This window comes from Eublepharis macularius, chromosome 8 (assembly GCF_028583425.1).
Source record: "Eublepharis macularius isolate TG4126 chromosome 8, MPM_Emac_v1.0, whole genome shotgun sequence".
Lineage (NCBI taxonomy): Eukaryota > Metazoa > Chordata > Lepidosauria > Squamata > Eublepharidae > Eublepharis > Eublepharis macularius.
Window position 1 is genome coordinate 68,926,600 of NC_072797.1, and position 22,610 is coordinate 68,949,209.

General features: G+C 41.0%; 1 protein-coding gene across 1 annotated transcript in view; it reads left to right on the forward strand.

Annotated features, from left to right (window-relative positions):
• The first annotated feature begins 3,787 nt into the window (after positions 1-3,787).
• The window catches only part of DCP2 (decapping mRNA 2), a 46,712-nt gene continuing 27,889 nt past the window's right edge, over positions 3,788-22,610 (forward strand). Inside the window, exons 1-4 of the mRNA XM_054987479.1 lie at positions 3,788-3,912; positions 11,836-11,987; positions 14,434-14,561; positions 16,175-16,273. Of these exons, the coding sequence (XP_054843454.1) occupies positions 3,860-3,912; positions 11,836-11,987; positions 14,434-14,561; positions 16,175-16,273 (432 nt within the window). The 5' untranslated portion in view covers positions 3,788-3,859. The remainder of the gene's footprint in view (positions 3,913-11,835; positions 11,988-14,433; positions 14,562-16,174; positions 16,274-22,610) is intronic.

The following is a 22,610-nucleotide window of genomic DNA, read 5'->3' on the forward strand; positions in this document are numbered from 1 at the left end:
ATTTGTTCTGTGTTTCTGTGGTAGGAGACTCCCAGAGCCTGTGAACATTAAAAATAAAGCTTTCAGGTTATAAGCAACAGAGTGGCTGTTTCCTGTTTCAGTTCACCAGGGATAGCCCAGTTTGCCTCAAAGAACAAGTTCTCAGAACAAAACCCATTCGTAAGTGTAGTGCTGGATATCGTTGCTTCAGTGTTTTCTCTCTAACCTACCAGCAGGCGTCTTCTGATTTGGCCCTGACTCTTTAAGTGGGGCAGAGAGAGGGAGCGGAGCTTTTTATGGGATGCCTACTGCCTTTGCTATCATCAGGCTTTGCCTAAAGTCTAGACTCTTCTTTGGGATGAGGAAAATAGGGCATAGCACATTGGCAAGGGAATTCCTGAGGCATACAAGACCACAAAAGATTCCTCAACCAGTTTATTAAAATGTCTTTAATGTACTTTATGATTTCTTTCACATTGAGTACTTAAGTAGTATGGATTTTGGACCAATGAAGAGAAGAATTTCAGAGCCACACACTTTAAAATGTAGGGCCATGTCTTAGGTTAATTTGGAACCCTTGTGTCTATAATTATGTTATAAAACGGGGGGATCTCAGTAACTGCAACTTCTGTGGTAAATGTAAATGACAGAAACTGCAACTTCTCTTTATTGGATGAATATAATCCTTGTTTCATATGGAAGTTGGCTGTCTTCTAATGGCCACTCTAGTTTTGGAAGGATTGTGATTTAATATTGTAAAAACACCTGAAAATTAACAAGGCCCCAGTGCACCCTCTAGTGGATAAAAATGTCATAGAAATTATGAGACCTTTTCCAGTACGGTTTAGAATGGTATAAATATATACTCATGTTCTTATAGTATGGGGAAAGATGAGGTTTTTGTTATATATTTATAGTTCACCTTTATTATGTTATTTATAGTTCGCCTTTCTCACTGAGACTCAAAGTGGATTACACAGTATAAGTCAATACAATAAATAGGATGCAACATCCAATAAACAACGTAGAAATCTGAAACAGCTGAAACAAAGCATAAATTTAAACATGACATGTCCAATGATGCAGAAATTATGGAACAGGAGCATACAGCAATGGGCAAAACACAGTAATACACAGTCCCTGTCCTTTTTTTTTTTTACCAAAGTATCTTTCTGAACTCTGTCATTAGAGTACAGCTCTGTTACCTGCGGAAAAAAGCCCTCCTGAATAATTCAGTTTTGCATAGTTGGGAGAAAGCTGGGAGAGTGGGAGCCTTCCTAAACTCCTCAAACAGGCCATTCCACAAAGTGGGTGCCACTACAGAGAATGTTTGTGTGTGCCAAGTTGATTTTGCCCTTTTGCAGGGTGGTACTTACAGAAATGAGTGAAGCTGTCTTGGGGAAGCATAGGGGGAGAGATGGTCCTGCAGATATGAGGGACCAAGGCCATGAAGGGCTTTGTGTGTAATAACCAAAACCTTGAATTGAGCCTGGTAACTGATGGGCAAACAGTGGACTGACTGCAAAATGGGATTAATACGCATGCTCTGCCTAGCTTCTGATAATGAGCTGCTGTATTCTGTACCAACCGGAGTCTCCAAGTTGACTTTGAGGGGAGACTTATATAGAGTGTATTACGTTAGTCTAGTCTTGATGTTACTGTGGCGTGAATCCAAGTAGCCAGATCAGCTGTGTCATGGTAGTAGGGGGTTGTCTTGTGGGCTAGACCTAGCTAAAAGAAGGCATTTTTTGCAGCTGTATGAATTTGCTTCTTCAGCAGCAATGCTGGATCCAGTATAAATCCTAGGCTCTTTATACTTTATACTGGGTAGTTCAACATTGCTAAAGATGTCGTGTTAATCACTTATGCTTTAATGCAGAAAGGTTTCATCTGAGTTTTGACTTTATGCTGCTTTAAAATTTATGACTACTATACCCTATTGTATTGTTTTTCATTGAATGTACCAGTTGCTGATCAGATTGTATTTTTGCTGTGAATGCACTAGTTATTGAATGTCCTAGTTATTGAAAATATTGCATTCACTTTCTGTATGTAATCCGCCTTGGATCTCAGTGAGAAAGGTGGACTATAAATAAACAACAACAATAATAATTGAAACCCATCAAAACTGGGGAGCACAATGTCCTTCAAGATACCTGCCTTCCCAGCCAGCATTATTTCCATTTTGTCTGGGTTCAGCTTCAATTTGTTCACTTCATCCATTTAACCTCAGCACTCAGGCTGAGACTCAAGACCTCTACTGCATCACCAACAGATTTGGACTGAGATATAGATAGAGCTGAATGTCATCCGCATATTGATGACATCCAATTCCAAAGCTACAAATAATTTCTTCTAAAGGCTTTCCATAGAGGTTGAATAACATGGAGGATAAAATTGCATCCCGTGGAATGCCACAAGACAACTCTCACCCTGAATATAGCTGGTCTCCAATGGCAACCCTTAAGTCTGATCTGTGAGGAGCAATTCAAATCAGTCCAAGGTACAGGCCCCAGACTTTTTAGAAAATGCAAAATTAAGATACAAGTTGGATTAAGGTTATAATCCAGGAAGCAGATACCTCACTAAGCAAACTCACTTTTCTAATGGTCGTATTTACAAATCCTTCACTGCTGGTAACATGGTCTCATTAACAGTTACAAGCTTTTGACCCTATGGTGTAGTATATATCACCTAGCAAGTAAAGCAGTAAATTGTGGGACCTTCAGCACTTACCCCTGTCGCTTTACAGCTCTTGAAGGTATCTCATCTGACCGCCTGGAAATGAACCAAGGCATTATGCATCTATTTAGAGAACGATGGAATAACTGGTTCCCACAAATAACAGTGTGGTGTTTAACTGAAAGGCATGACTGTAGCAAACCACAATTATATTTCTAAAATGTTAGTCTCTCAAGTTGCTTGCAGGGTGGGGCTTTCTCTACCAAGTCACTTAATAAAGCCACGAATATCTGGCAGGCACACTTCGTATGACCTTTTGAATAATGCCCTGTGAAGCAAGGCTGTGGAAGTAAGGGTTGCCAGCCTCTGGAAAAATGTCTTGCCCCTTTAAAGGAGGCTTAATGTGTGGAAACTGACAGTTGAAAACTTTTCATGGTAAATAATTTTGTAAATAGCATCTTATTAAGCCTCTGTAAAGGGACAGGGCAGTTTTTTTTCAGATTGTTGGCAAGTTTAGAATTGGAAGTTCTGAAAAAATAGTTGGAATAGTTGAAGAAGACGGACCAGGATGTTCACAGCCCTATCCCGTTAAAGCTGCTTGTGGCGCACTCCTATCAACAGATTAAGTCTGCGCAGGATCAGACAGCAAAAAGCCAGTTGATTTTGAAGGGTTTGGATTTGGAGGCTGGCTGGCGTTGAGGAAGCAATCGCTTCAGCCTCACTAAACACCTTCCCAAAGCTTTTCTGAGCAGCTTCAATGGCCCACGAAGAAATAGACGTCAACGCCAAAAAGCGTTTACTACCTTGTGGACAAAACAGGCCACAGAAGTTCCGCCTCGGACCCCCTCCCCCCCCAAAATAAGGTTTCGATGTTAGTTTCATTCCTCGAAGTACTAAAAAGCGACCCTCCCCCCCGCTCCCCAACTGGCTGCCTCAAGTGACCGTCATTGCCAGCGGATAGCTGATTGGCTACTTTCTCCCGATTCCCGTCCTGTTTATTGGCTGCAAAAACAATTTTCTCCTATCTTTCCCGCCTCTTCGAACAACGGCTTAGGCGATTGGCTCTGTTGGCCTTCCTTCCCACGGGGCAGCCCCGCCTTTCCCCCTTCGTCCTGCTCTGCCTCTCGCCTCGCCCCCTGGGCCCCCTCGCGTGTTCCTTCGGGCCCCGCTGCGTCGGGATGAGCCGGGTTGCTTCCTCATGGAGACCAAGAAGGCCGAGATTCCCAGCAGCGTCCTGGACGACCTGTGTAGGTAAGGCCCTCGGAGCGCCGCCCGCCGTTTGTCGGTGGAGCGGCAGCCGCCCCTCGGACGCCACACCGGCCAGAGGGAAGACGCACCTCAACCTCTGTTTCGAAAACCTCGCTCAGAGACTCCAGGGGGGAGGCGGCAACGGAAGGAGTTAGAACGGCCTAAACGCTTTGGGCTTGGTTTAAAAAAGAAACACAACTGAGTACCGAGGAGCGTGTATGTAGTTTTTGCTGTAACCATTTGTGGGGGAACGATCTGCCTTTCTGCGCAATTGTTGAAAGGCTATGCTAGAAATCCATCTCTGGGGTTGTTGGGTAGAAGGACAGATCCGCCGTGTTGCCACGAGAAGTTCATAGGGTGTCAGTGCAGGGTAAAACAAGTAGAGCCCCGTGAAACCTCAAGACGAATAAAACTTACCCGAAGCACCTAGTCTGCCTATGTTGAGGATACACCAACAGTAAATACAAAAACACACCCTTGAAAACGTGTCCTGACGTGATATTTTGCACCCAATTTTTTGTGTGGTTATATTCTAAATATAAATTAAAACAACAGCGTTGTTTTGACTTCATGCACGGACCTATATACCAAAGTGCACAGCCGGTAGAAGAAGAAGAAACAGTCTAGAAAAGAAGAGGAAGCTGTCCATTTACTTTTCCTCTACACTGGTTGGTGCCTTGCTTTAATCACACTAATGCGTACTTGCCCAAATTCAGTTAAGGAGATTCAGCTGCAGAAGCTTCCTTTCGTTCCAGATTTCATTATGTGAAGAATCATGGTACCTGACTCTGGAATGTCCACTTTTGAGTTGCTTTCCAAACCTTTCCACACATATGATCCTCATATATATCATAGAGAGCTAACACTCTTTCTTGAAGATAATGCTAAAGTGTGCACATGTCTTTTTTTCTACAATAACTTTCCTATCGAAGTGAAGTTGTTGCTAAATCAGTTGATCACCCAGTCCCCTTGTTTTTGGCTTTTGAAATATTTATTGAAGGAGGATTCGGTTTCGTTTTCTCAGCCATGCCGGACGCTCCTCTCAGCTGGTCCGGGAGGAAACGACCGGGCACCCTGACCGGGCGGCTGATCCGCAAGGCTTAGCCCCCAGGACTCCCAGGGAGGGAGCCAGGGTCCGGGACGTGACGGGAAGAACTCCCCGAAATCAATGCGGGGGGGGGGAATTGCCCGTTTGTCCCTATGGAGGCCGGCAGATGTGCGCGGCGCCTCGAGTGCCGCCGGGCAACGAGAAACGGCAAGTAAAAAAAACAGGCGGAAGCCTGTAAACAAGCGAATCCCTTCTGTTCTACAAGCGTTTGTGAAGGAGAGGTTGATCTGAAGAAGACTCGCTCTTCCCTTTCGTTGAGTTCCAGAATTTTGTTGCCCCCCCCCCCAAAAAATGGCAGCAAAGAAGCAAAGTCCCGCTCTCGGTAAGTCAATCTCGGCTACCTTGCAGAAGGGGGAGTCGCTCGAAGAGTTGGTGCGCAGGGCGGTGGTGGAAGCTATAAAACCCTTTGTTGACAAGCTGAACGAAACTGATCAAAGGGTGGGCTTAATTGAAAGTGAGGTGAAAACCATTAAGGCAGCAGCGGGGGGGGGGGCAGAAAAGTCTGCTCTGGAAAGTGCGTCACTTGTGAAGGCTACAAAAAAGGAGCTGAAGTTGGTGGAGAACCAGCTGATCGGGCTACAGGTGGAACGAACGCAGACAATTTTGCGTCTCCAAAACGTGAAAGAGGAGGAAAAAGAGGATCTGTGGGAGGTGGTCTCGGAACTATTGGCGATACCCGCGAGGACGACTAAAGAAGAGGTTAAAAGCGCCATTTTGGAGGTCCGTTGGGCTTCTTCAAAATATGCAACAAAGCGACAGTTGCCTCGTGAGATCATTATTGACTTTTCATCTAAAAAGATTCGGGACATCATCCTATATAACTCATACAATGCGGATTTGGACTTTATGGGTTTGAAAGTCAAGATTTTGAAGGACGTTCCATTTCTAGTCCGGAAACGGCGTTTTAAATATAAAAAGTTTGCAGCTCTTCTGAGGGACCATGGAATAAAGTACAAATGGTTATTCCCGGAAGGAATATGGTTCAGATATAAAGATCAGGCCTATAAGATATTATCAGAAGATCAACTAAAGGATTTTGAGAATAAAAACCCAGAACTCTGCTGCACCAAGAACGAAGAAAAGGAGGAGCCGGAGGGGGGGAGGAGGAGGAGAGCATCGCAACAGCAGTTGAACAGAGAGAACTGCGTCCGGGACCTAGAAGGGGGAGGAAAGTTTAATCAGAATTTGAAATGTTTATTCTCTGTATGATTAACCACTCCATCATTATTCTATGGAGCTACTTTTGTATTATGACAGTATGAAGGGAAACATTGAAGTTTAGTGTTTGTAGTTCATTCCCCCCCTTTTCTTTTTCCACCCCCCTTTGTCCCTTCCCTCTCCCCTTTCCTTGTGATAGTCTGGTGTAGTGTTTTGTAGTTATGAAAAATAAAAAAAATTATGAAATATTTATTGAAGGAGGAAGGGTTGATGTTTGCTCCTTCTTCCCTCTCATTAAAGCTGTCCTCAACCTGCCTGGCTGTTAGTCCACACTGGAATCAATCAGAAGAGGAGCATATAAATTGACTCTCACGCTGACAGAGCACTGGATTCAACCCACTGAATGGCAGTTGGCGCTTGGGTGTACTATGTAGAATAAATATTGATTCTGTAATCTTCAGAATGTAAAGAAAGCAAGTGTATCACCATTTATCTTTTAATGATAAAATGGGAACTGCTTATTTCTTCTAATCGGTACTCTGTTTCTGTGGCCACTTGCTGAGTTTCCCTCATGAAGTCTTAATAATTTCTTTGTCAGTTTTTTTGGAAAAGGAAACAAAAGGAATGTTCCAGCAATGAATTTTGCTTGTGGATGATTGGACCAACAAGTTCATAATTTAGGGAAATTTCACTATGACATGTTATAGTGCTAGGTCTCTCCCAGTGGCCTAGTTGGGACTTATTTATTTTATTTATTATATCATTTATAGTCCGCCTTTCTCGCTGAGACTCGAGGCAGATTACACAGTGTGAGATTAGTACAGTCAATATTAAGACCATTTCCATAAACAATACCATAGGGTAAATAGATCAAGATGGGTAGCCTTGTTCGTAGCAGTGGAAAAGAGCAAGAGTCCAGTAGCGCCTTTGAGACTAACAAAATTAGTGGTAGGGTATGAGCTTTCGTGAGCCACAGCTCATTTCTTCAGATACAGCTGGAATGTGAGTCCATCTGTGTTAGAGTCTTAGCATCCCCTGCCATACTTCAAGGGCGTGACAACCCCCTGGACTGCTGAGTAATGACCTAGGCCAAGGACTGGACTCTAATGGACATTGTGCTCTTTGGTTAGAGACAGCTGCAGCTGTCTCCTGAGTTTCTGTGAAAGCCTGCAGAGGAGGGAGGGTCACCTCCTGAGCTTAGTTGTCTCCAACTTATCTGCCTACCTCCGGAGCTCAACCTGGGAAGAGGAACCATTGTCATGGATACATAAACTTGGAACTTCTGAATTTTCTAAAACATCCTCTCCGCTTGCCTTTGTAGTTGCTTTACTTTGCTTTTGAATTGCATACACTGTAGCTAGTGGGGAGGGAACTAGGCTGTACCTAGATTTCAGTATAGGCTTGTTGCTTGGCACAGAATTTTATTCCTGGCAATGACCCTGTAACGGATAGCTGAATTAGTAGGTTATCAATAAAACTTTTAACTCATGCAGTTCTGGACTCATGTAGTGAAGTCATTGAAATCTATCTGGCAGAACCTTACAATCTGTTCTTATATCTCAGAGAGTGGAGTGATTACAGAAGCTGAATGATAATAGCCAGTGAATGACAAAGGTAGCCGTGATTGAATAAGGCGGGGTATGCAGAGGGGTAGTGGGTGTGGAGAAATTAGCATTGGTAATGAGACAGAAAGCCAGTGTCTCGATTCTGTCCAGGTAGATGCATTGTTTTGAGCTTCGTTATCAGTTGCAATTCAGCAGTCTCTTTTTGTAATCTCCCTTTGAAATTCCTCTGCTACTGCTACTTTTAGGTCAGCAACTGAATATCCTGAAAGGTTAAAATGTTCTCCCACTGGTTTTTGAATGCTTTGGTTCCTGATGTCAGACTTATGTCCGTTAATTCTTTGTCAAAGGGACTGGCCAGTTTGTCCAATGTAGAGAGTGGAGGAGCGTTGCTGACATGTGATAGTGTAAATCACATTGGAGGATAGGGTAAATAGATAGCGTGTTACCATATTTACATAGGATAAATAGATACAAGTTCACAAAGACATAGCGTTAGCAGGAATCCAATACAACATAGTGGTGAAGTCTATGGTTCTTAACTCATTAGTAGATCATCTGAGATCCCCTCCTTACAATACAGCTCTCCTATCAGAGTAAAAATCCTTTTTGAATAATTCGGTTTTGCATCATTTACAGAAAGCTGGGAGAGTGGGGGCTCTCCTGACCTCTTCAGGCAGGCCATTCCACTGAGAAATCTTGAACATGTAAGGTAGACAACAAGATAAATCACTAGGCAGTGAGAAAATCTATCTGGTACAGGAAATGCAAAAAAGGTCAGACGCCAGGAAGCAATGATCTAGGACTCTGATAATTGCTGTTTGTGCTTATGGACCTGAATGGGGTGAGGTGAGCAGTAGGTAAGGTTCTGTAAATTGTAGCAAAATGTAGCTGACTTCCTGGTGAGCCAATACAAGGAGCCACCTAGGGAAGGATGAGTGGTGTGCGTGCTATCATTTTAATTCTGTGTTAGGAAGGGCCCAGTTCTTGTTTTACTTTTGGAAAAATCAATCAGTTTTGGAAAATCATTCTGGAAATACCAGAACAGTATCCACCATATTTAATTAAAACTGCCATTGTGCCTTTCCTGACTTTCACATGCAGAATTAAAAGGGGGAGAAGGGTTCTTGGGGCAACCGAGCCTTGTGTGAGTCCAAGGAACACTCAGGCACAGTTGTGGCCCACTCCCCATTTTCTGGCTGTTCTATGGAACAGGCTCAACAAGTGGTACTTAAAGGGGCTGGAGTGCCAGCGGTGCTGTAAACACCCTGAAGTTGGGAATTGTGGTGGGCTCACTCTCACCATACTTGTGTAAATTTGGGGGTAGTTCTGGACATTTGTCATCAGACCCTAGAATCTTCTTATTATCCATCTGGTCAGTGACTCACCTGCCCTTATTTTCAGAATTTGACAGCCAGGTCTTTCCATTGAAAATACTGGCCCTTTAAATTTTGGAAGGTTAACATGCTACCAACTGGTGAGCGCTCCTTCCTCCATAGCTGCTTCTGCCTCCCTAACAAGATTCCGAAATCTGATATTATCAGGAGTGATAATATTGGAATTGGGAATCATGTTGGGAGTGGGGGACAGGAGCAGTATAGGATACCGCCAATCCAACCCCCAAAATATTTGGCATTTTTTCTGGTTAACAGTATCCAACTACACATACACTTAGGAAGGACCCTTTTTCTTTGTTTCCTTCAAAAACATGTTTACAAAAAATATGAAAGGAGCTTTCCCATTCCCTGCTGAAAGGATCAGAAGTGGAAGGAGATCTGTGGATGTATGCCACAGTGTACATCTCTCTGGGCCTAAATTTCCTGCAGAGGACCTTTAGGTGGGAGGTGAAAGATTCATGAACAAAATTGAAATGAATATTCATGGGGTGGGTTGTAAAATGAGGGAGGATGGAGGAATAAAAACCCTTTTCCTGCTCTTCCTCAGTGTTAATCTTTCCTCCCACCTCCCCCCCCCCATGCTTGCAGATACCTGCTTTTTACTTCCTAGTCACATTTATTTATTTATTTACATTATTTAAAACCCACTTTTCTCACTGAAAGTCTCAGAATGTGATGAAAATACTTCTTTGAAGACAAGGACTAACATCTAATAGGAGTGTTCCTCTATAACTGTTAATGTAATTACTTGTTGTGCTTGATTTTTTTTTATCTATGTAGAAGCCCCAAGATTTAAAACAGTGTCTTATATTCTGCTGAACTTTGAAATTTGCATTTGTATTCCCTTCCATCTATTGAGAGATGCTGATCATTTCTGAGAAAATGTTTCCAGATCTTGCTGGAAAAGCAAGTACCACCTCACACCTCAAGATAGTTTTTTTTTGCTCTGTCTGTACAGTGTCCATAGCAATAGAGTTGAAGATTTGAAAACAAATAATGATTATATTAATACATGCTATACATTTATTTGGATGAATTTTCAGAAATCTAATAATCTTATGTTCCAGAAAGGAGAAAAGAGGATACAAAATAGATGCTGAAATGTTAATATTTAATAATCAATGCATGAGCATTTCAGCTTCTTTGGATAGTCAATGCTAAATTTAAAGATTACAGATTAAAGATTTTTCAGAGGAGCATTTCAGAGACTCTAGGGAGAAGCTGCTGAGAGAGAATTAATATGCATATTTGGTAATAGAGACTGGAAATACTTAGCTCTCTACAGAAAGTAATTGTTTGTATACATTAAGTGTCTTGTTTACCAATTCATCAGTAGTTGTGAGTGATCCACACAGTAATGTAGATTTTTCAGAAATATTAAAATTGGGAGTTTTCCCATAAATAGACTGTGATATAATTTAGTGTGTGTTAACTTTAGTAAACAAATGTGAAACGTACCCCATATTTTATGTCCCAGTAGCAAGATTTGGCGGGAGGGGTGGGGAGGAAATAGGTGTTGAACTGTTCACAGATTTAAAAGTTTATGTGGAAATTGTTTTTATTGTAATAATACTTGTAAAAAGTAAAAGATGTGTACTTCCTTGCATTGCTTAAAGACACATACAGGTTGCAGTTCCCTGTTTTATTTAAATTTAATTTAAAAAACCCCAGAGCACTGATCATTGTTGCCACAATGCTTGAGCATGTTTACCAGGAAGTTAAGTCCCATTGAACTTCATGGGAACATACATGCTGAGAATTGCACTGCAATTTTAGTATCCCTAAAGAGCTGTGCATGATCTGCTGATGACATGGCCATGAACTTATCTATTTTAGCAGAAGTTAACTCTTCTACGCAGGTCTCTGGGGCACCTCATCACTTGCATTACTCATTAGTTCCATATCTGATTGCTGATTACAATATCCTTTCTGTCAAGGGAAGCATATAAATTAGAATTTTAGCTTTGGTTTTGATTTAACCTAAGAAGTTGAAAAGGTGATTGTATATATAACTTGGAAATTTGTATATATAACAAATTTCAAAACCAAGTTGTATAACTTGGTTTTGAAATTTGGATTATTGTATGTATTTATAGCTATAAATATCCCCCCTTACTCTGGTTTGCAAATCAATGAAACATACATATATCCTCTCTCAACTCCTTGGGACAATCTTCTGAAAAACAGTAATTTCAACTTTAAAAATGCCAATCTCGGCTAATATTGTATGGCAAATGGCATTCATTAATTGTTACTGATTTTTATGAAACAATAACTTTCTCTAAATGGAGAAAGTTACATAGAAAAATAAAGCGCTGAAAAATTTACTGCCTTCAGGGTCCACACCTACTCTGTGTGGATTGTTTACTGTTTTAAATTGATCTTGTTTTTATCTAGCTTTGCAATACATTATATCACATCTCAGCCTGATCTTCTCTCCTCCCCCTCCACTTTTCTGTTGTTTGTAATTGTGGGCATAGTTTTTTCTGCCAACTGAGCAGAAAGTGTGCTCTGACTTATGAAAACATACTCTAGAATACCTTTGTGAGAGTTTATAGTGTTTTTGTTAATAATCTCAAGGTGGTAACTGGAGGTTAGCCTTTTCTAAATGTATAGACTGAAAACCTGTCTCTCTCTCTGCATGTTCAACCGATTTCTAAATTGTTAGTTTTTGAAAAATAACTTTTTTCTCTTCCAACAGCCGCTTTATTTTGCACATTCCCAGTGAGGAACGAGACAATGCTATCAGAGTATGTTTTCAGGTTGAGCTTGCCCATTGGTTTTATTTGGATTTCTACATGCAGAACACACCAGGATTACCTCAGTGTGGGATAAGAGATTTTGCTAAAGCTGATATCCTTTCTGTGTTGAAATATTTTGTTGTGGGTCAGATTTAATTAAAGGAATCACTTGTGAACATTTTATGTTCTTTGGTATCTTCCTGTATAACATTTGGTGTATTATATTTTTTAAAAAAATGCTTGCTTAGGATCAACAGGACTTGCCATGGTAGTTCTTATCTGGGTCATTTAGTGTTTCACACTCAGTGCTGCTATACATGTGTTACCTATGCTTTTTGTGACTATATGTGTTCCACTGGAAATCACACATTGATGCTTTTGCTTCAAGAAATAGAGAACTTAATTGGGCTTACCAACAGGCCTTGAGAAATGTCCTGTTATTTCAGTAGAGCCTTAATGTGTAGAAATTGGTGGCTTCTTATAACGTAGAGGTTAATAACATGGAGACTAATATCTCCACAATCTAATTGGTCTTTAAGGTGCTACTGGATCCCAATCTTGCTTGAGCCATTACCAGACTGCTCAGGGAAAAGATAAGAAACAGGGGGAGGAGGGATGAAAGGTGTTTGGAAAGGACAAGGATAAGAAAAGGATAAGAGTCTTTGGGAGGGAGGGCCAAAAGGGATCTTTGTGAGTAACAAGAGTAACAGCAAAGGGTGCCTGGGTGTGGGGAAGTAACAGAGAAGGAGGGGACACAGTAGTAACAGGGAATGGTAGTTGGGAGTGGGACAACTGTGGAGACAAATATCTCCACAATCTGCAACATTTTATTGTGAGACCTCCACTTGCATGAATCTATATGTGTCTGTTGTTTGGGATTACTTTTTCAATTTTTTAATTACATTTTTAATTTTTATATATTACTATTTTTGTTAACATCTTTATTCCTTGAGCTTTAAAATAACTAAAATAATATTTTCTTCTATCATAACCAATAAGAGTAATTTCTGATTATCCGCACAGACACATAGCGTTTCAGTCAAATCTTCAATTTATTTAAATGGGAACACTCCTCCACTTGATGCCAGTTGGGTGACCTTGGGTCAGTCACAGCTTCTAGGAGCTCTCTCAGCCCCACCCACCTCACAGGGTGTTTGTTGTGGGGATAATAATAACACACTTTGTAAACCACTCTGAGTGGGCGTTAAGTTGTCCTGTAGGGCAGTATATAAATCGATTATTATTATTATTATTAACATCCCTGTGAATATGCTATAATTGGAAAACACACTCCTGTTTCAATTTATAAAGTGAATAATGTTAGTTTTTCTAAACTGATGTGTTATGTGCCTATCCAGATACAATAATAATGTGGCACAAATTCGGCACTAGTCCCTGGCCCATTGGGAAAAAAATTGGTGGTCTGCCATATGAAATAGTTTGAAAAGAACTGCTTTACACTATGTTCCTCACTTTCCTCTCTCCAACCTTAAGTTGATAAATTTGATAAGAGGGTAGCAACCTGATTGTATATGTGGTGACATATCAGTGAGTTAAGTGGGGGGAGGGCCCCCCAGGTCTCATCCAGTTGATAGACTTTTCTTCTTTTGATTTCTTAAAGGAGAGTCTTAAGGTGCCAAAGACTTCCAAACAAGTGACAGTTTACAAATTTCCCTTATCCTGATGGTTTCCATGATAGGGCTTTTGAATCATGACATATACTTAAAAACGAAAGAAGAATCTTGTAGCACCCTGAAGGCTAACACATGTATTGTAGCACAAGTTTTCATGAGTTTGAACCTTATTCATTAAATGCATGAAGAAAATTCTCAGTCAGCAAGAATCTTGCATACAGAGGAAAGAGAAATTGTGAGCTACAGCTGCCTACTATTTCTGCAGGTAGACTTATTTTGTCAGGGAAAGTGTTACTTTCCCACCTCCTCTCTCCTGCCCCAGCTTAAAATACCTCCCAAAATGCTGGTCTTGGGGAATGGGAGGACCATTATCCAGTCCCTCCCAGCTGTTCCTGAGGGTGGAGATTGGAAATCAGCTGGGGGGGCATGGAATTGGTGAAAATCCCTTCTCTTGCATGGGTGGAAATTTTAGGTGAGATACAGCCCGATGTGTTGAAAGGTTTGTGATATTTTCTGTGCTAACCTTCAGTGTTGACAACGGACTCCTTAACTGTTACACCTGTTCTTATAATTCATTGTTCATAATTTTTCTTTTTTTTCTTACTGACCAAGGATTCACTGTATACAACTGCTGAAGTGTGCTAGTCCAGCTTATGCCACTATAAATGTGTTGGTCTTTAAGGTGCCACAATACATGATTCTTTTGCATTTGTTGCAACAGTCCTTTGTGGCTCCCACACTGGATGTCATGTAAATATTAAACCTCTCTTACGTAGCCTCTAAAATATCCCCATTTAAATAAATGATGGTAATTTTGCTGAAGACAGTACACATGAAGGAAAAGACTTGATAGATATGTTCTTGTAAAATTTAAATGGATATGGTGTGTGTCCTCATGCCATGAATTTCCTTGACTGTCTGTACTTTTCAATCATTGCCCTTTTTTACTGCCTCAAGGTGAAGATGTGCAGAAGGTTTTAGATGAATGGAAAGAGTATAAAATGGGAGTGCCAACATATGGTGCGATTATTCTTGATGAGACACTTGAAAATGTAAGTGGGAAACTCTTCTGAAGGATTTTTTTTTGCCTTGTAAGAGTTTATAGTGAATTAGATGTTAACTTGTAAAGCCATTCAGTTGAGGCTGCTTCAGTGACTTATTAATGTTTTGATGTGCAAATACTTGGTTTGTAGTTGCATAACATAACATGTTTTATGGTACCCTTTCCCCTATTACAGAGAAGCATCTATGTATATATTTCTGATTTCATACTCAAACTGGTATTTCAGTATTGTCAGGGTCCGATGTATTGTCGAAGGCTTTCACGGCCGGAGAACAATGGTTGTTGTGGGTTTTCCGGGCTGTATTGCCGTGGTCTTGGCATTGTAGTTCCTGACGTTTTGCCAGCAGCTGTGGCTGGCATCTTCAGAGGTGTAGCACCAAAAGACAGAGATCTCTCAGAGATCTCTGTCTTTTGGTGCTACACCTCTGAAGATGCCAGCCACAGCTGCTGGCGAAACGTCAGGAACTACAATGCCAAGACCACGGCAATACAGCCCGGAAAACCCACAACAACCATTGTCAGGGTCCGTTTTAGGGTTGTCAGAGCCTGAGGAAGGCATACCTTCCAGGATGGCCTAGATGAAGAGACCAGCTTAGAGATACCTCAGAAATGGTGGGAGGAGGGGCGCTTACAGCACCCTACAATCATCTTTCCTGCTGTTGGGCTGGTCTTGCCTTCTCTCTGCCCCTTGTCCCGCTTTCATTTCACTCTCTCTCTTTAACCACTCTCGCTTGCTCCCAACTACTCCTCACTGGCTCCCCTTGCTGGGCTGCCTTTTATAGGTCCTCCTTGTCATTGCCTCCTCCCCCAGGCTCTGCCCACCCAGAGGTATCCCGCCTCCACCCCGGTGACCTCTAGGACCACTGGTTGGTCAGTGTCCCGTCTGGGGCTTGCCCGTCCGTAGTCCCTCGCTGCCCATCAGTGGCGACCTGTAGAGAGGGACTGGGTGGACCCCGCCCCCTTGTCTGACTGGGCTGTTGAGCGGGCTGCCTTTTGGTGGACCCTGCCCCCGCCGTTGGGCCAGTGGTCATTCCAGTTTGGCTGGGCCGGCTGGTACCACAGGAGATGTTTGGGGCTTCCTGCGGCTGCTCCCTGGGCCCTGGCTCCTATCCCTCCTCTGTTGCTGTGGCTCAAGTGGTGGTCTCCGTCTTTTGCGCCGTCCCATCCTGATCTTCCCCAGCCCCCATGGCCCTTCCCTGCGATGGTGAGGGTCAGCTTGGTTCGGCAGCGGCTTCCCTGACTTTGGAAGTTTTCCCAGTGAGCCACACTGTAATGCGGGACCGCTTTGCCGTGACATCTGGGGAAGGCTGTACCGCCCAGCTGGACCTGGCTGCTTTGCCTGACGCTCCCTGACTCCAGAGGCGTCCTGGGCGCTGCCGCTCCTCCTGTGGCTGGCTAGGTTGCTGCTTCAACTCTGGCAGCTTCCCTGACACCCTTGGCTGGGTGGGGTAAGTCCAGGGGCATCGGGGGGGGGGGTCATCTCTGGACAAGTACCTAACACTTGGATAAGTATTAATGTTAAATGTTAACTGGTGCTTCTCCTGATTAACTTTTCTCCTTCATGAAGTCTTAATTGTCTAAATGATTGTTTGAATTTTGCAGGTGCTGCTGGTTCAGGGTTACTTAGCAAAGTCTGGCTGGGGATTTCCAAAAGGAAAAGTGAATAAAGAGGAGGCACCACATGACTGCGCTGCTAGAGAGGTGACTCTATATTCCTTGTATATTGGTTCTTGCATATTGGTTGTATATGGGTTCAAATATTATGATTGAAGCAGTGGTTGAAGAGGCTGAGTATCTGATATGGCACCATGCAAATTCCTTTGAAATGAAGAAAGGCTTTGTAGCCTGTACAATATTCATAGTTTTCCACATTGTGAGATTTTAATATATGAATAACTAGCTTGATACCTGTGCTTTGCTATGGTATTTAACTACTTTAAATCCAGTTATAATACTTATGGATATGTAACATTTTTTGGTTTGTGCGGTTTTTTGGGGGGGAATTGGTTTTGTAGTATAATAGCATAGTACCTGAGCTTCACAAAGGTGTTTGAATAAAGCAAAGTGTGTTATCCCTATTCAGGAGTCTTGTACCGTCTTTCTTCAACTGTCTGCAGTTTCCTTTACCTGATTTTTACCTCAGAAGACAAGAGTTCCACATCTGACTAATCATAGAGAGAGGTTTGTAAGCAGGCAGGAGCTTGCCAGCCACACATGAAAGCTAGGCTCCACAGGGAGAGTGGCAACCCTAGTGAACTTTTAGGGGAAGACTGGGAGGTGCATTTTACCTCTGGACACATTCAATGACTCCCAATAGCAGCCGCATACTGTTTAGAGTGTGTGTGTGTGTGCGGGGAGGTGAGGACCAATCAGGCTGCATATGCAAATGACTTCTGTGTTCCAACTATCTCAGGTTGAGGGGGATGAGATGTGGAATGTTGTGAGACCCAATCAGCCTGCATATGCAAATGACCTTGAAAGGTTGGCCCAATCAGGGAAGAGTGGCCAAGCTGGTAGTGGGTGCTGGCGCAAGCAGAGAGCAGCCTGCCATCCACACAGGGAAGCTGTATCCCCTTGGGAAAACACATTTTACCCCTTTATACCCCCTTAAGGGCGAATTTCTTAAAATCCCTTCTTAGCGGGTGTTTACATCATGAAAGAAGAGCCCTGTGGCGCAGAGTGGTAAGCTGCTCTGCTCACTGCCTGAGTTCAATCCTGGCAGAAGCCGGGTTCAAGTAGCTGGCTGAAGGTTAACTCAGCCTTCCATCCTTCTGAGGTTGGTAAAATGAGTAACCAGTTTCCTGGGGGTAAAGTGTGGATTACTGGGGAAGGCAATGGCAAACTACCCCGTAACAAAAAGTCTGCCAAGAAAACGTCGTGATGTGACGTTCCCCCCATGAATCAATAATGACTTGGTGCTTGCACAGGGGATTACCTTTTATTTTTTACCTACATCATGAAAAGAATGTTCTCCCCAAATTTCATGTTTCTAGGTCTAGGGGTTTGAAATGGCTGGGCATTGATAAATCAGTCAGGACACTTGTCTTTACATATATAGGTTGTGTTTTGATATGTAGCTGTATTTTAGTCTAAATCACAAATATGGATAGAGATTTTTATTCTTTTGGTACTGCAAAGTGAGAGAAATTTAATAATCTATACCCCCTACCCATGACTGAGCATTCTGTGGTACTCATATGCATGTTTGCGAGATACCTGTTTTATTAATTACTAAGGGTTGCAGCCTATCACTATGTTCATCATAACAAAGAGGAAAACTAATACAGGATAAAGAACCAAACCAATGTGTAACAAATTCTTCTGTTCAGTTGAATATGAAAAATTATATATAATACATTCATCCATTTTGGTTATACTGGCTAATATATAAGCACTGGCTTTTTTATTTTATCTTTATTTATTTTCGATTTATATTCCTCCCTCCCCACATTTTCAGCAGGCTCAGGGACTTTTTATCTTCATGGAATCCATTCTGATTTGACTATGTTTGCTGTTTCTGGGTCTGCATAGTAGAACATCTGTTTTACATGCTGAAGGTTATAGGTTCAGTCTGCAACACCTCCAGTTAAAAGGATTAGGTATTTGGTGATGTGAAAGACCACCACCTAAGAACATAAGAAGAGTCCTGCTGGATCAGACCAGTTCTCCATTAGTCCAGCATCTTGTCTCACACAGTGGTCAACCAGTTACTATGGAGCGCCACCAACAGGGCTAGAGTCCAAGCTCTTCCTTTGATGTTGCTTCCTGGCACTAGTGTTCAAAGGGTTATTGCCTCTAAATGTGGAGATTCCCTTGTTCACCGTGGCTAGTAGCCACTTAAGAACCTATTCTCCTTGAATCTGTCTGATACCCTTTTAAAGCCATTTATGCCTATGGCCATTACTGCATCCTCTGGCAGAAAATTCCACATTTTACTAACTCGTTGAATTAAGAAGTATTTCCTTTTGTCTATTCTGAATTTACTGCCCTTCAACTACATTGAGCGTCCCTGAGTTCTAGTATTTTGGGAGAGGAAGAAAAAGTTCTCTCTATTCCATAATTTTGTAAATATCGTATTCCCCCCCCCCCCCCCAGTCATCTCTGGTAAACTGAACAGTGGCTGGCAACAAAAGGGGGAATATAATAGAGGTTCATCTAAATTTTTATAAACTTTCCCAGTCTCTTCTGTCTTTGCTCGTAAGAAAGATGCTCCAACTCAATCATCTTGGTTGCCTCCTTCTCTACTTTCTCCAGCTCTGCAGTGTCCTTTTTGAGATTTACATTGTGGATGAATGGGAACAATACAACAAATGAAGTTGTGGAGAGTCTCCTAGAGTTCTTCATAGCTGGCCTTGGTTTTCACCATCCTGAATATTTTTAAAATAATTTTTAATTTTTTAAATTGATTTAACTGCAAAATGAAAAAAATAAAATAAATAAAAAACAGACAAAAAACCCAGAGCTGGTTACAAAAAAACACTATTTTCAAACCTGTACATAGGCTTCTATAAACGGTTTCCAAATATCTAAAACAAAGTCCATACTCAGTTGCTGTCAATATGCTATATGTTCAAATGTTGATAAGTTTATAAGGTTCTCAATTCAATGAATTGTAGGAAGCAGGCTTTTGTCTTTCCAGTGTACAAATCTTTTAGCAACTGTAAGAGTACGTAGGGTCCATTTCCGCCAACCATCAGGCAAATAGTTCAACAGTACACTAATATCCTTAAAAATAAATCATTATTCTAATACAAAATTAATAATGAGTAATGAAGAGGTTGGTAAATTTTTGTCAAGTGCCTGAACCAGACATTTCCAGCTATTTGGGCATCTCATTGTTGAGAAGCTCTGCTGGTGCCAAGTGAGACTAGCTCCCAGAAACAGGCTTCTTTCTTCTCTGAAACTGGCTGACCTAGTTCGTTCCATGGGTGTTTGGCCTTCTTGTTTTTGAGTAAGCTCTTGTACGGGGATCTGAGTGTATTTAGTTGCTGGATTCTACTTGTTTCTTTATTGTGCCGTGTTAGCCTCATGTATTTAACTATTCTTTTCTTGTGATTCCTCCATTCTTGATCAAACCATCCGTTGGGGGGTTATGTTGGTGTTTTAAGGGTTTATAATGAGTAATGGTTTGAGGAGTTGCACTATTTCGTGTCTGATTGAAGATATTGCCTCCCAGTGGCATCAGTTCAAATTTTGTCAAATTAATTGAATAGCAGACAGATCACCAAAATTACTAATGAAACTCATTAATTCAGGAATAGAAGACTGAAGTTCTGAAATAAATAGTAAAAAATCATCTGAATATAAAATAATTTTAAATTCTAAAGAGTTATATATAAAGCTATGTATATTATTACTTTGTCTAATAGCACAAGCCAGAGGTTCCAAACATAGATCAAAAATAAGAGGACAAAGAGGATAACCTTGACTAGTACCTCTTTCAAGAGGAAATGGTGCAGAAAAAATACCACTAGGTTGTACCCTAGATCTAGGGGATAAATAAAGAATTCTAATCCATTCTAATAAAGAATTCTAATCCATTTCAAAAATTCATAAGGGAAGCCAAATTTAGACAATGTGGCAAAAATAAATTTCCAATTTATTTTGTCAAATTTTTTTTCAGCAACAAGTGAAAGAATAGCAACTTGATCAGACCTCTTTCTATTTAATGCAGTCATATCAGTGACCAATGTAAGATTATCAGAACCCTGCCTACCTTTTATCAATCCTACCTGGTCTACATGTACCACAGTTCTAATAACCTTTGGAAGTCTGTTAGCAAGAATGGCAGTTAATATCATAGCATTCACATTTATCAAAGAAATAGGTTGAAAATTTGCACATTAAGTATGGTCTCTGCCCAGCTTTGGAATCATAGTAATGTAAGCATCCTGCAGTGATCCTGGCAATATGCTGGATTAAAAAAAATTAATTATACATTGATATAATTTTAGAATTTAAAAATCTGAAAAGGTTTTATACCATTCAATAGGGTACCCATCTGATCCTGGAGATTTGCCAGTCTTCATATTCATTATCACAGTCTTAATTTCATCCATATGCAAAGGTTCAGCAAGAAGCTGTTGCTGAGCAGTATCTAAATGTAGAGGATCAAGATGAGAGGAAAAAGGCTTCCAGGTCTTTTCCTAATGGTTCTTTGCCCTTAATATACAAATTAGAATAAAAGTTTTTCAAAAGTTTATTTCTGTAGAAGTAGGATGCATATTATCTCCCTACCTGTTCGACCTCTATGCAGAGTATATCATAAGGAAAGCTGGATTAGATCTAGAAGAAGGTGGAGTGAAAATTGGTGGAAGGAACATTAACAACTTGAGATATGCAGATGACATCACGTTAACTGGCAGAAAATAGTGAAGGCTTGAAATGACTACTGATATAGGTGAAAGGAGAAAGCACCAAACCAGGATTATAGTTGAACATCAAGAAGACAAAAGTAATGACCACTGAGGAATTATACAATTTTAAAGTTGACAATGAAGAAATTGAAATTGTTCAAGATTTTTTATTCCTTGGCTCAATCATCAACCAAAAGAGAGACTGCAATGAAGAAATGAGAAGACTGAGATTCGGAAGAACATATGTGAGGGAGTTAAAAAAGATCCTTAAAGATAAAGATGTCTTTCTGGGAACCAAGATCAAGGTAATCCAAACCATGATATTCCCCATTACTATGTATGGATGTGAAAGTTGGATGGTGAAGAAAGTTAACAGGAAGAAAATTGATTCATTTAAAATGTGGAGAGAGTTTTGCGGATATCATGGACTGCCAAAAAGACAAATAAGTGGGTACTAGATCAAATCAAGCCTGAATTCTCCCTAGAAGCTAAAATGACAAAACGAAGGCTATCGTACTTTGGTCCAGTAGCACCTTTAAGACTAACCAATTTTATTGTAGCATAAGCTTTCGAGAATCACAGTTCTCTTCGTCAGATGCATGCTTTGGTCACATCATGAAAAAACAAAATTCTTTGGAAAAGTTAATAACTCTAGGAAAAGTGGAAGGGAGCAGGAATAGGGAATGACCTAAAATGAGATGGCTTGACTCAATAAAAGAAGCCACATCCTCCAGTTTGCAGGATCTGAGCAAGTCTGTTAATGATAGGACATTTGGGGGGGGGGGTCTCTCATTCATAGAATCACCATAGGTCAGAGGCGACTTGATGGCACATAACACACACACTGTGCATTACATATTCTTGTTCCTTTGCTGTCTTAAACGAGGAGCTAACAATTTGCCTGTTCGCTCTCCCCTTTCCCAGTATGACTGATGCAAGCATGTCAAAGCATGTTCTGCTTTCATTGACAATATGTTATTATACTCATATTTAATCTTTTGCAACTCTCGCTAGAGATCTGGATTGGGAGATGTAGCAAATCAAGTAGAACAAATATTTCAACTTATTTTGCATGATTGTTTCTTCCTTTTCTCTAAGTTTCTTGTAAGACGCATATGCAATAATCCTTCCTCTGATGAAAGCTTTATAGGTTTTCCATTCAATAACATGAGTATTCACAGTTCCTTGGCTAATATTAAAATACTCTGGAAACTCAGCTTTCATCTGTGTTTTAAAAGTTTAATCATTGAGACGAGAAATGTTAAGGCACCATTGACTGGGTGGTCTAACACAATCTGGAAACCCAAGGACTAAAGAGATAGGGGCATGATCAGAAATAACAATTACATCTATGTCACAGGCTTTGATCTGAGGCATCAACACAGTTGAAAAAAGGAAATAATCTAGTCGAAAATAATTATGATGCAAAGAAACAAAGGTATAATGTCTGTCCCTTGTATGTAACGCGTGTCAAGGATTGATCAAACCTAGTTCAGCCATATATGCTTTAATTGTAGATCTCACTAATGAACGTTCTTTATGTGGTGGTGTGCTTCGATCTAAGGCTGTATTTAGTATTTTATTAAAATCTCCACCTACTAACAAATAATGGTATCTGAGATTTACCATGTTACTGAAACATTGGTGAAATATATCTGGAGAATCCTCATTTGGGTGGTATA